The 13,046-nt window shown below is 56.6% G+C and overlaps 1 protein-coding gene across 1 annotated transcript; it reads left to right on the plus strand.

The window, feature by feature from the left end:
* Positions 1–3,478: 3,478 nt before the first annotated feature.
* Positions 3,479–11,149, plus strand: GALR2 (galanin receptor 2). Its single transcript, XM_074847712.1, has 2 exons — positions 3,479–3,819; positions 5,314–11,149. The coding sequence occupies exons 1-2, from the start codon at positions 3,479–3,481 to the stop codon at positions 6,092–6,094; spliced, it is 1,122 nt and encodes a 373-aa protein (XP_074703813.1). The 3' UTR covers positions 6,095–11,149.
* The last annotated feature ends 1,897 nt before the right edge of the window (positions 11,150–13,046 follow it).

Consider the following 13,046-nt stretch of genomic DNA (forward strand, 5'->3'; position numbering starts at 1 on the left):
CTGCTGCAGCAGTGCCAGGGAGCTTCTCCTTCCCTTAGCACCTTCCCAGGACACCTTCGAGCGTGCTGGTCTGGGCAGCCCTTTAGGGGAGTGGGTTTAAACTCCCCAGGCCAAGCACTAGCCAAAATCACCTCCAGCCACAGCTGGGGGCAGCAGGGAGCACCTGTACCCCCATCTGACTGTATGCCTGGTGAAAGAAGAGACCTTCTGTTGTTACTTAAAAGCCCCAAACTCACCCAAATCCAGGAGTGCTTCCGTACAGCTATTTAAAGATATAAACCTGATGGAAGCAGTTAAGACCAGCTCCTCTTGCACAAAGGGTTTAAATATTTGAACCAAGCTTAGAGATACCTCTTTAGTGACAAACACCAAATTGTTTTCTGAATACTTACTTACCGTTCTAAATACTTATGCAAACAAAGCCATTATAACACTGAGCATCACATGCTGCTCTGACAGCTGTTCCCACTGGGCTCACCCCCCCAGACCTGTCTTTGCCAGCCCAGGGCTTTGCCTGCCTTTGGGACCAGCGAGGCTGGCTCCAGTTTGCTGCTGCCATGCTATGACAAGCAGCAATTTTTGCTGCTCTCCCCTTCAGAGGGCTCAGCTATGACCTCTTATTTATGATTTCAGAGCTCTCCTTCCCTCATGTGGACATGAAAGCTCAAAGGGGAGAAAGAAAACCCAAGTCCTCAAGCTCTTGGGTTTCCACCACAACTCCCAGGGATACATTCTCTATCTAAACCAAACTGTGTTTCAAGATGATGCTTGAACCAAGCAGAGACAAGTCAGTTGAAGCATGTTTTACAAACAACAGTCCTCTCTCATGGTCGTGGTAGTTCAGACAGGCTTGGGTTAGGTTGGCACTGCAGCACATGCACTCAGATGCCCAATGCAAACACGTGCACGTACACACCAAGGGACCCACTCCAATGGCAGAACAGCTGTCAGGTTTATCACAGGCATTATTTCTGCCATGCCACCATCCTCAAATACTGGCACAAAGCTTTTCTGCTCCTCTGGAGCCTGTAAGTGGAAGGATAAAACTGTCAACTGCTCGGTGCATGGATTCCTGCTGCAGAGCTGGGTCTGCTCTTCCCCAATGGCAGAGGGAGAAGAAGACAACAGAAACCTGCGGCACTGCATCGAGCAGAGCCTTGGTTGAGCGCCTTGCAGTGAGGTGGTGGGTCTGAGCTGCCTTTGGTGTTGCAGGGAGAGCTGCAGAGAATAAATCCACTGAGGGTTACTGGCTCCAGAGACTCACACCATGCATGGACTATCCCTGTGCCACCAGCCTGGGAGGGTTGGTAGCTTTACAACGTGCCTTTTCCTTTTGCTTTCGGCCGCTCTTGGAGGACAGATCCTCAGCCTGCCACACCCCTGCCCAAATAACCCATCTACCTCTCAGGCCAGGAATTTATTTTGAAGTTTCTGCATGGGGGATCCTGCTACTGATCTTTGCGTACAATGTTGTAGGTTACAAGTTGCACTTGTGTTTGGGAAGAAACTGGGTGTCTTCTCTCATCTTTTTTAGAACACTGCAGCGTGAGGGTAGACCTGGCCTCTCTGTGAGCTGACTGCAAGGGGTTCAAGGGAAACCAAAGACACCGCTGGTGTCACAATAGACCCAAACGCCAGTGCCCTGCCGTGGGTATTTGAGGGCACAGGGACCTGGGGCAGCTCCCACAAGGTGAAAGCTCCCTGGGGCTGGGCTTTCCCCAGGAGCTGGCCCTGCAGCCCCTATGGCCATGGCTGGGGATGCGGCACAGCCCTCGCCGAGGGCAGGAGTGACTCCTCGGGGGCGTGTGGCCAGTCTGGGACCAGAAGAGGAAGGCAGAGCTGCGCTGCTGTGTCTCAGCACCTCCCTGTGCCCTGCGGGATGGCCGGCTTTGCTCTGTGTGGCTCCTCATTGCCTGCTTTTCCCTGTGAGATAACGTCAGGAGCAGAGCATCCCCACATCAAAGTGGTGTACTCGCTTCCCCACGTACCTCATCCGCATATCTGAACGGGAGCTGCTTTTGTGGGGCTTCTCCTGGGCTGCCGAGGGTGAAAAGTGCTCTGTATCCTGTGGTGGCAATGTCCCAGGGCTGTGACTGTCCCCAGATGTCCCATCACTGCCAGGAGCCTTAGATCTGAATGTCCATTAAGACAACTGAGAAGCTGTGGAGTGGGTTAGTTATAGGAATAATTGATACATTCAATATTTCTGTCTTCACAGGAACAAAGCCAGGCAGCCTGGGGACCAGATGAAGTGTCCTCGGAGAGCTGATTGCACCGGGCAGTCCCGAGACTTCCATCTGTGAAGGCTCTGAAGAACAAAACAGGCAATTTTGCAGGCAGGAAAAGAAGACAGATGTGAAAAATATTTGTTCTCACTGCAGTGAATTATTCTGATCCCTCACCCCGGGGGAGAAATAAAGATTTTCCTGCAAACCTGAGCTCACCTCTGGGGTGTTTTGGTGCAAGGATTTAGCTGGGTGCTGGACAATTCAGACACATTCGCAGTCGGAGAGGACCCCCCCACTCAACCCTGCAGCCCCTGGGTTAGACGAGCCCTCTCCCAGTGACCGCTGCAGGGGGAGCAATAAGGAAACCACCCGGACACCCCACTTCGGGTGTCCAGCTCCCTTTGGGGTGCCCAGCCCGGCTACCCCAGCCCCTTCCCAGAGGGTCGCGGCATCGAAGGACATTTTACCCCGCCGGATTTACACCCTCCCCGGAGCAAACCGGCCCCGGCCCGAGCCCCTCTTCCCGGGGTTGGGGGGGGGGGTGGTTCCTGCGGCTGTCGCCGGTATTTATCTCCGCGGGGAGCGGGGGTGGGCCGGGCTTCCCTCGCCGGGGCCGCTGCGGAGCGGGCTCGGGGAGCGATGCGCGGGGCCAGGTGGGAGCCGCCGCCCCGGAGCCCCCCCCCGGACCCCCCCCCCGCTCCGCTGGTGGGAGGGAGAGAGCCGAGCCGCGCCGCCGGAGCCGCACCGAGCGGCCGCGGGCTGCCAGCCGACCCGGAGGAGGTGAAGGGCGCCCGGCTCCCTTGCATCCCCCTCCCTGCACTCCCGGAGCATCCCGCGGGGCTCCCGGAGCATCCCCCCCTGCACGCCCCGTGTAACCCCGGCCGCTCTCCCTGCATCCCGACGGGTCCCCCTGCACACTCGCCGTGCACCCCTTTTCCCGTGCATCCCCGGTACGCTCCCTGCTGCACTCTCCGTGCACCCCCTTTTTCTTTACATCCCTGCTGCGCTCCCCAGCACACTCTCCGTGCACCCCCTTTCCCTTGCGTCCCTGCTGCGCTCCCCCTGACCTTTCCGTGCACCCCTTTTCCCGTGCAATCCCTGGAATACCCCCCGTGACACTCTCGGTGCACCCCCTTTCCCGTGCATCCCCGCCGCGCTCTCCGTGCCCCCTCTCTGCGCGCCTCCCTGGTGCCCTCTCTACGCGCGCTCCCCCCGTCCATCCCCGCTGCGCCCTCCGTGCGCTCTCGGCCATGAACGGCTCGGCGACGGGCTCTGAGGCGGGCTGGCAGCCCGAGTCGGTGATCATCCCACTAGTGTACCTCATCATCTTCCTCGTGGGCACGGTGGGCAACTGCCTGGTCCTGGCCGTGCTGCTGCGCAACGGGCAAGTGAAGAACACCACCAACCTCTTCATCCTCAACTTGGGGGTGGCCGATCTCTGCTTCATCCTCTTCTGCGTCCCCTTCCAAGCCACCATCTACACCCTGGAGGGTTGGGTGTTCGGACCCTTCATGTGCAAAGCCGTCCACTTCTTCATCTACCTCACCATGTACGCCAGCAGCTTCACCCTGGCCACCGTCTCCCTTGACAGGTAGGAAAGGGGATGGGGGGGCTCCCTGGACCCTGAGGCTCCCCCTTCTCTGGATCCCCTGGAGCCAAGCCCCAATTCCAGTGACCTCCTGGGGGAATCCAGGAGCATTTCCCAGGTCCTGTGTGCAAGGAAATGTAACTACCAAGGATGGGGTCCAGCAGAGAGGGGTGGATTAGGATCCCTGTCCCCAGTGCCCTGCCGGAGGAAGCTTTCAGACTCCACAGGCTCTGGCAGCTGAAGGGGGGATAAAAAAATAGAGAAACAAAGCTCAGTCCCTGCACAGCCCCAGCTCTTCCCAGGATGCGTGGAGAGAGCCCCTACCCTCCCAACAGCCCACAGCAAAGCAGGCAAACCTCCAGGAGAAGGCACAGGGATGTTTCAGTTGGGACACTGCTTTTCCCACCCTCCTCTTTTATTAGCAAAAAACCCCTTTCTATCCCAGTGCTGTCCCTTGTCCCAGTGACTGTCCCAAGGTGGGTTTTAGCCAGAAGCTCTGTAAAAGGCAGCCTGTTGCTCCTGCCTGTGTTTTACCCCATGCTGGCTCAGCCGCTGGCCTCTGCAAGGGCTGGTGAGTTACCAACCTGCAGCAAGAGAGAGGCAGGGAGCTCCTAGTGCTGCTCCACTCAGTGCCCAAAACATGTGAGATGGGATGTGGAAAGTCCCCGTGAAAGTCCCCTGGGAAGAGCTGCAGCAGCCCCAGGTCAGGGCTGGATGTGTCTGATCACACTGGCTGCCGGGACAGCCCCCCCAGCCCCCCAGGAGCTAAAGCAGAGCTGCCTCTTCTCCAGCATCCCACAGAGCTGGGAGGAGTGGAGGTGTCAAGCAAGCAGGGCCTTGCACAAGCCCCCACATCTGGATGTAATTAAGGAATCAGCTAATCGCAGAACTGAAAATGGGCAACGTGCTTTTGCATGTGCTGGGCTGGATGTTAGGAAGTATTTCTTTCCAGAAGGGGTTGCTGGGCGTTGGAATGGGCTGCCCAGGGCAGGGGTGGAGTCCCCATCCCTGGAGGGGTTTAAGAGTTGGGATGACCCAGCGCTGAGGGATCTGGTGGAGCTGAGAACGGTCAGTGTGAGGTTCATGGTTGGACTGGAGGATCTTCAAGGTCTTTTCCAACCGAGATGACTCTGTGATTCTGTGGTGTGAGGAACACGGTCTGTGTGGATCCTGGGGACCTGCTCCTGCCTTCATATCCTCACCACTGCTATCGCTTGTGCCAGACAGACTGATGATCAAGTGAGGATCTGCTGGATTAGGGAGAGGACAGAAGGGACCATCCCCATCTTCCCCCCAGCTGCTGCTGGGAGCAGAGAGGGTGACAGGACAGGGTTGGGGTAGATCTTCCTCACCCCACTGTGCTGCACAGGGACCCTGAGAAGCACCAGGGAAGCAGTTGTGTGACTAATTGCCCTGGAAAGCTCAATTCCATCACTTCTGCCCTTTCTCCAATCTGCTTCTGGACTGCAGTCATGTCCCTCTCCCTTTCCCGTGCAGGTATTTGGCCATACGATACCCTCTGCACTCGAGGGAGCTGAGGACGCCCAAGAATGCCCTCATGGCCATCTGCTTCATCTGGGGGCTTTCCTTCATCTTCTCAAGCCCTTACCTCAGCTACTACCAGGAGTTCCAGCTGGCCAACCTGACCGTCTGCCACCCCATCTGGGAGATCTCCCAGCGCAAGGTCATGGACATCTGCACCTTCATCTTCAGCTACATCATCCCAGTGCTGATCCTGAGCCTCACTTACGTGCGGACTATTCACTACCTGTGGAGGTCTGTGGACCCTCTCCAAGACATGTCAGAATCCAAGAAGGCCAAGCGGAAGGTCACCAGGATGATCATCATTGTAGCCGTCCTGTTCTGCCTCTGTTGGCTGCCCCACCACCTGGTCATCCTCTGCGTCTGGTTCGGATACTTTCCCCTCAATCACGCTACGTACGTGCTCCGCATCCTCTCACATCTCATCTCCTATGCCAACTCCTGCGTGAACCCCATCGTCTACGCCCTGGTCTCCAAACACTTTCGCAAGGGCTTCAAGAAGATCTTCATCTGCCTCTTGCACAAGAAGGCAGCCAACAAGGTGCATGTGGCCCAGGTGATGAACACCGTCAGCACGCTGGAGGCGGAGCTCAGCGAGGTGACCCACGTCAGCGAGGCCCTGCCCAGGCGCTCGTCTGTGCGCTGCAGGGTCCCAGCCCAGCCCTGGGGGGAGGCAGAGCTGGTGGGACATCAGCAGAAAGCAGATGGTTCCTTCATCACCTTCAACGTCACCTAGCAGAGCTTCTTCCCACCCCACGGCTTTGCAGTCTCCTGCAGCATCACAGGCCTGGGGATGGGCTACTTTTTGGGTTGAAATGTATCAAACCATACCCTTTTTCATTCAAATGCACCCAGATATTGCAACTGTTAAAGCAATCCTGCTGACTACAGACTCAGCCAAGCAAGCGACCGAGGATCCAAAGGCAGCATTTGCTTTCACCAAGCACTTGCTGACAGCAGAGAGATCAAACCCCCAAATCAACTCTCCTGTGTAATCACCTGTTCCTCTGTTGCAGACGGACTTACACCCTGTTGCATCTACACCTGGAGCCTATTGAAAGCTCTGATCCCTCCAACCAGTGCAGCGTCTGGCTGGAGTTAATGGGGTGCATTTTTAGGGACATTTGGGAAGTCTTGGTTTGTTTGCGTCCTGGTTCAGGAGCTGTGTCCCAGGGCAGCACTGGCCACAGCCACGTGGGCACAAACCCGGCCCAGGTAGGAAAATCCGGCAGAGAAGTGTAGAAATCATGGGACAAACCTTTCTGGTGCAGCTGGTGCCGGCTGGGCTTTCACATCTCCCTGGGGCTCGTGGCTCAGGGAAGGCTTCCCCGAGATGGAGCACAGCTGGGAGCAGCATCCATCGCTGAGACAAGTGCTGTAGCCCAAGTACGGGACTGCTGAGGGCACAGGGCACCTGATCGTGGCTCATCTCTGACGCTTTGGTGCGTGCGAGGCTCTGCAGAGTGTCCGGAGGTCACCGTGGACCAGCGGGGAGGGAGGCTGTTTGCCGGGGAGCACAGCCATGGCCCTGTGGGAGAGGTTGTGCTGCCAGGGGAAGCAGAGCGGGACATCAGCAGGTCAGCGCCGGGGGAGGATTTTAATGCTTTCAGGCAGCTTGGGCATGGCTCAGCGTCTCAGCCTGGGCGAAGAGCAAAGCAGAGCACTGACACTGCTTTTCTGCAGCCGCAGTGTGGGGCTGGACCCACATCGGGGTCTGTGCAAGTGCAGGGGACCTCAGCCAGCCAGGGAAGCCTCAATAAAGCCCCCCCGTCCCGTGTCCAGCTCCCTTGAGACACCCCACAGCGAGGAGAGATGGGTGCTGGAGGGGTGGTGGGACGCGCTGGCCCAAGGGAAGCTGCAGGCAGCGGGGGGTGGAGGGTGTGGGTTATGTCTGAGCACGACCATCGAGGGGGGGCCACCGCGGTGTGGGGAATGGCACTGCACTCCCCTCAGTGCAGCTGTACCCACATGTGAGGGGCTGACGTGGTTCACGTACCCCTACGGCAAAGGCTCCATGAGTGACTGAGCCCTGCAACCACCAGCAGCCGAGGGCTGTATTTAAAGACCCATCATTTTCTGTACCAGAAGAGCATCACCGGAATAGGATCAATTAACTCTTTTGAAAACCCTGCGTCAGAGCACAGCCAAAGGAGGTGGTGAAAGCACAGGGGAGCTGGGACGAACTGTGTTGAGCATCCCTACAATTCCCAGGTCTGTACCCCGACAGCACCAAGCACCTGTGAAGATCAGGTCTCTATAAATTGCCATTACAGAGGCTGTAAGTCTGTCTGCACAGATTTCCTCCTTGTGAATCCCCACAGCAGAGCTCCCCGGGGCTGGGACGCAGTGCAGACTATTTCTGTCCGGGACCCTGGCTCTCCCTGGGGGTCTGCTCCCGGACCCAGGTCCTGACACAGCCCTCCTCCACACCATGCTGCCCTCCACCTATCCCCAGCACTTGGCCTTTCTTCCCAGAAAGCTTTTGGTTGTAAAAGATTTGTTTTCCCCTGCTGAGTGTTATTATAACCAGATCTTCCTGTCCTCGCACAGAGGGCCATAAATCGGCCGCTGCCTCATATCAATAACCATTATATTTAGTCTAGCCTTGCTCATGGCATAAGTCATAGAGAGCGAGTGTATAAACAGCTCCATTACTTACATCTGCATTTATCTCCTCTGCTCAACACTTCCCAGCCAGGGAAAACATTGAATCAGCCATGCAAACATGGCTAAAAGCCTTATCTTCCTCCTGCCCTCATCCACTTCTGCTCAGAGAGCCATGGGATCTGGCTCTGATGGATCCCCCTGACAACGAGGGGTCAGCCCCCCCTCCTGGACACAGTTATCACCTCACCTTGGGGATGGAGATGTCCCACCACCTCTGCACTGCCCAAAGACAGGGGTCTCTGTGCTGGCATGGCTGGAGGTGCAATGTCCCCTGTCCCTTCATGCCATCACAGAGGAGACACTGACCCCCCTCCCCTCCTTCTCACCCCCCCTGTGACCTGTTTTCCCGTCAGACCTGGCCACACCTGCATATCTCAACCTGAGATGCTGCCGGGCATCACGATGCCAGTGCTGGGGCTGCACCACAGGAGGCCCCACAGAGTCAGTGCTCGCTTTCAGGCCCAGGTTGTTCCCCTTCACCCAGGGCTGATTCTCAGAAAGGACGGGAGTTGCTCCTGAGTTCATCTTTTTATAGCGTTCACAAGAAAATAAAAATAACCAGCTCACAGATGTACAAGCCAGCCAGCAAACCTCAGTCCATGCATCATGCCCCTATGAGAGGCTCAAAATCCACCCAGAAAGAACGAGCCTTTGCTTTGAGCCCTGTGGGGAGGGGAGAAACCGGGCTGGTACCTGGGTATCTCATCTCACCGTGGCGGGGGGGAAGGACCTATGAGGGGGAGCAACCCCCCAGAGCTGTATTTGGGCTGCTGCCGTTCACCATGACCCAGCACACGGTGCCTGGCCCTGGGGGACCCATGGGGAGCAGGGCCAGGTAAAGTGCAGCCAGCTGTGCCCCAAACTCCTCGCCCAGCCCCAGGGAGGCTCCTGGTGCTACCCTTGAACTACCCTTGAACTGGCCATGGGAAAAGTTGGGCTCACAGTGTGGCCTCCAACCTCTCCAACCCTCAGCACCAAGCTGTCCCCAGGCTGGGAGACAACTCTGAACAGCAAAGCTGGGTCTCTGAGGACCCACTTCTTGCAGCCACGTTGGATCCTTTGGCAGCAGCGTGGCCACCACAAAACAACCGAAGAAGAGGGAGATGACTCTGATGGGTGGCTCTGACCCTCGCTGACAGCACTCGGGCTGAATCCCGCAGTTCCACCCTGGCAAAAACAGGCTCACAACAGCCAGCAGGAGAAAAGTGCTAAATTACCATAGATTTTGTGAACTCAGTTTGTTTCCCGAGTATTTTGACATTGCATGGGAAAGGAGGCTCAAAATAGCATTAGCAGCTTAGAGCCGTGACAACCAGCCAAAGGAGAAAAGGGGACGGGTCACCTCTTCAAAACAGCTCATCAGAACCCCACACACTGCAGCAACATTGCTCGCTGCTCCCCCTCGGCTCGGCTTTGCTGTAGGGGGCTGCTCAGTTTGCAGCTTTGGGTCTTTTTGAGGTGCCCTGATGTTGCTGTAACACCAGCACAGCATACTCTGGGATGCAGGCACTCTCACCCCATTGCAAGGCTCACGTCCAGCCCTGGCAGAAACGGGTTTAGAAATAAATAATAATAATAATAATAAAGAATCGGTGGGAAAAGGGTGGGGTTTGGCAAATCCCAGGGGCGGATTGCAGGCTGTGGGGCACTGGGACAGCTTCGTGAACAAGCTGCTGACTGCTGCAGGTACAACATGGCTGGAGCACCCCATGGCCCGTCTGTCACCCGCATCTGACAGCAGCAGCCTGGACACTGGGAGAAGGTGCAAAGGACAAATAACTGTGTGCAAGAGCAAACTAATACCTATGCAACAGCCTGCCCATGATGCCTCCCACCCTAAATTAAACAGGAGCCATCTCCTGCACTGCCCCAAGGGACACCCAGCCCTGGGCATCCCCCTGAGCAGACCAGCCGTGCATCCACCACTGTACCCCACAGTCTGCTGGCATCTTCCCAAGCAAGGGCAAGGCGAGAGGGCAAGATGAGAAGGAAGCGATGTGATAACAAAGTAAAGCCTTTGCCAAAGCTTGGCAGAGCTGGTCCCCCAAAGGAGAGACTCAGGAACTGTCTTTAGCTGGACAGACACAAAAGCAGTGCTGTGATGCTGCAGTCGAACACACAGAATCAATGGGAGCGTGTATATGGACACGCAAAAAAGCCCAGCAAAGAAAGGACGAGCAATTTTTTTAAGCATCACAAGGAATAATTTTGTGTGAACAAGGTGGTTTGCAGAGACTTCAGCACATCCACTAATTACATTGAACACAACCCTCTCAAAAATTGACTTCACTAACTCATTGCTGCCTGGCTCCCGCTCGCTGGTGAGGGCCAGGCGGGCACTACTGGAGTTGGGAGCTGCACTCCAGAGACACAACAGGTCTCTGGGGCGTGAGACCTTGAGAGGGTCTGTAAGGCAGAGCCGGGAAGGACATTGCTGCCCTCCATCCACAGACAGACGTTTCCCCGTGTGCTGCTTGTGCCGGGGCTCAGCAAGGTCCAGGCTCTGAATGGGAACAGCTTAAGAGAACAGCAGAAAACCGATGGGGCAGAGGAAGGAGTTTGGAAGCCCAGCTCCAGCCTGTGCAAAGCTGCCCCCAGCCTTTCCGACAGCCTCCCAAGCCCGCGGCTGAGCCCTGCCCTACCCTATTACCTGCTCTAGAGCTGCCCAGCCATCCCCATGACCGCTTTGAAGACACATCCAAGGACACCCCTAACTCAGCTCCCAGCCCAAACCATCACTCTGTCCCTTAGGCCATGGGCACCACTGACACAGCTCGTTTCTGGTCACTGTTCAGCAGCAAGACCCCAGAGAGTGATGGCAGGCTGGGGGCAGACTCTGCACAGCACCTAGCCCATGGGGCTGTACCTCATTCCTGTCTCCAGCACCCCCAAATCCCCTCTGACATGCCCCACGGCTCGCACGGCTGCTCTCACCCTCAGGCAGGAGCAGCACAGTGCTTTGCCATAATTAGACAGCAAGGTCTGGGCTTTCACAGGTCTCTGTGGTGTGACACATCCAACCTGCCCTCCTCGTTTTATGGATCCTCACCCATCGATTGGTACTTACTCATTTGCAGGCAGCGAGTGAAGCCTGGGCCAGCTGCCCGATGATTACGCCATTTACAGGATACTACAGAAATAGAGAAAAAAGCACCCTCCAGCTTATCCATCATTGCCCCTGCTCATCTGAGGATGAAACCATCGCCCTCCCACCCAGCCCATGCCTTGGTGAGCCCTTCAAGGGCAAGCACAAGGTTTTGCTGCCAACACAAAACCACGGTGGGAAGCGACTTTCCCCCCAAATAATGGAGCATATCTGGCCCAGATGGAAAGTATAAGAGCATCCTGACCTGCCGCTGCTCAGCGCTTTCCCAGCTGTGTGGGGACAGGCTCCTGGTCTGTCCCCTTGGGAGGTTTTATCTTAAATAAACAGCATTACAAGTCCCCATATTCCAGTCAAAGTTTAATAAAAGCAGATTCAACTAGGAGTGGAAAATAAATAGGCTAAACTCAGCTCCCATCAAGCCCAACAATGGGCAGAGAGACAAGGGGCACTTGGCTGAAATCTCAGGTTAGCACGAGCTTTCCAGCACACGGATTTATCCCTGGGGTTGAAGAAGTTGTTTTGGTCTGTGGTTTTGTTCTGTTTTCAAACACTCTGCCAAATTTGCTCCCCAGTATGACGAGGTAGCTGAGGGGGTTGGGGGCTGAGGCTTTTCAGCCTCCCACCGTCTGGTTTGCTCCCAGCTGCAAACTGCACCAGTAGCAGTTCTGGGTGGCTGCAGGGACCCTGGAGCCAGTGCCCATCCCAGCCAGGTTTGATAAACCCCTTTTGCTGCCCCAAAGTGACAGTCAGTGCCAAGGCAGCCACGAGAGCAGGTAGTGCACCCAGACCCTGACACAACCCCCCGACCTGGCCCTCTGCAGAAAAAAAAAAATCAAGCAGCCAATGGGGGTCCAGCCCCAAAACCCTGGGAATCAGACACATCCCCCGGCATGTCCCCATTGTGTCAGGGGATTCACCAGCAGCCAGAGCAGAACAGGAGGTGAGGGGAGGGTGTTAAACCCTGCAGGAGCCTTGGAGGAAGCAAAGGGGGAGGCAGAAGGGTTCAGCCCCCCAGGTTGGGTCCGTGGCCCCTTCCCACGGTCTCAGCATCGCTCGTGGCTCCACGCTCAGCTCTTAGCAGGGGGTGTGAAGTGCTCAACTGTGAGAGTGTCTGGACGGTGCTGGCTGCTATGATCACTCTTAATTAACATGTTACAAAGACATTCCTTACCATAAAAAGCCAAGGAGCATGCGGAGCCATTCCCCAGTGCTGCGCAGCATCGGACACGACTCGGACACTTGAGGTCAGCCCGGAGGGGCCGAGCAGCTCCCTCTGCTCCCACCCCAAGGAAGGGGTGGCTCTGGCTGAAGCGTGCTGCTGCTCCCGACGTAGGTCTGGCTGCCTCTGCTCAGTGAGGCTGAGAGCCCGTCCGCCTCCCTGTTTTTGTTCCCTGCGGGGGGAGAGGCAGGAGGTGCGGAAAGGGTTAGAACCAGGGCGAGCAGGAGGCTGGATTTAGGAAACAGGGACTGGGTGGCTCTGCTTCCCCTTTAGCTCAGGGAAAACGACGGTCTTGAACTCCCAACTAAGAGCCACACACCTGGGAGCCACAGAAGCTACGTCTTTTCCTGGGTACTCACCACCTCCAGCTTCTCCTCGCTGCGTGGCTGCCACCAAGCTAGACCCTCAGCCCCCAGCAGCCTCTTACCCCCTTTCCTTCCTCCAGATGTGACCAGGGCATCCCTGGGGTAAAAAACAACTCGGCTAACTTGGCCTTACTAACAGAGAGACCAGGAGGGAGCAGGACATTTTACATCCCATCTGTGGCTGTATCACCCCACCTGTGAGCTGAGCTGGACCAGCTCCTCACCAGTCCCAGACTGGTACAGCTTTCCTGGGGGAATGGGCTGACAGCCATGCAGAGGCATTCCCAGAGCCTCTGGAGAATGGGATGTGGCCCCATCCCAGACCCTAAAG

The sequence above is a fragment of the Strix aluco genome, chromosome 21 (assembly GCF_031877795.1).
Source record: "Strix aluco isolate bStrAlu1 chromosome 21, bStrAlu1.hap1, whole genome shotgun sequence".
Lineage (NCBI taxonomy): Eukaryota > Metazoa > Chordata > Aves > Strigiformes > Strigidae > Strix > Strix aluco.

Bases quoted from the DNA above. Each gene is read 5' to 3' on its own strand.
- GALR2 (XM_074847712.1), top strand. From the start codon at position 3,479: ATGAACGGCTCGGCGACGGGCTCTGAGGCGGGCTGGCAGCCCGAGTCG. The intron at 3,820-5,313 runs GTAGGAAAGGGG...TTTCCCGTGCAG, and splicing joins GCCACCGTCTCCCTTGACAG to GTATTTGGCCATACGATACC.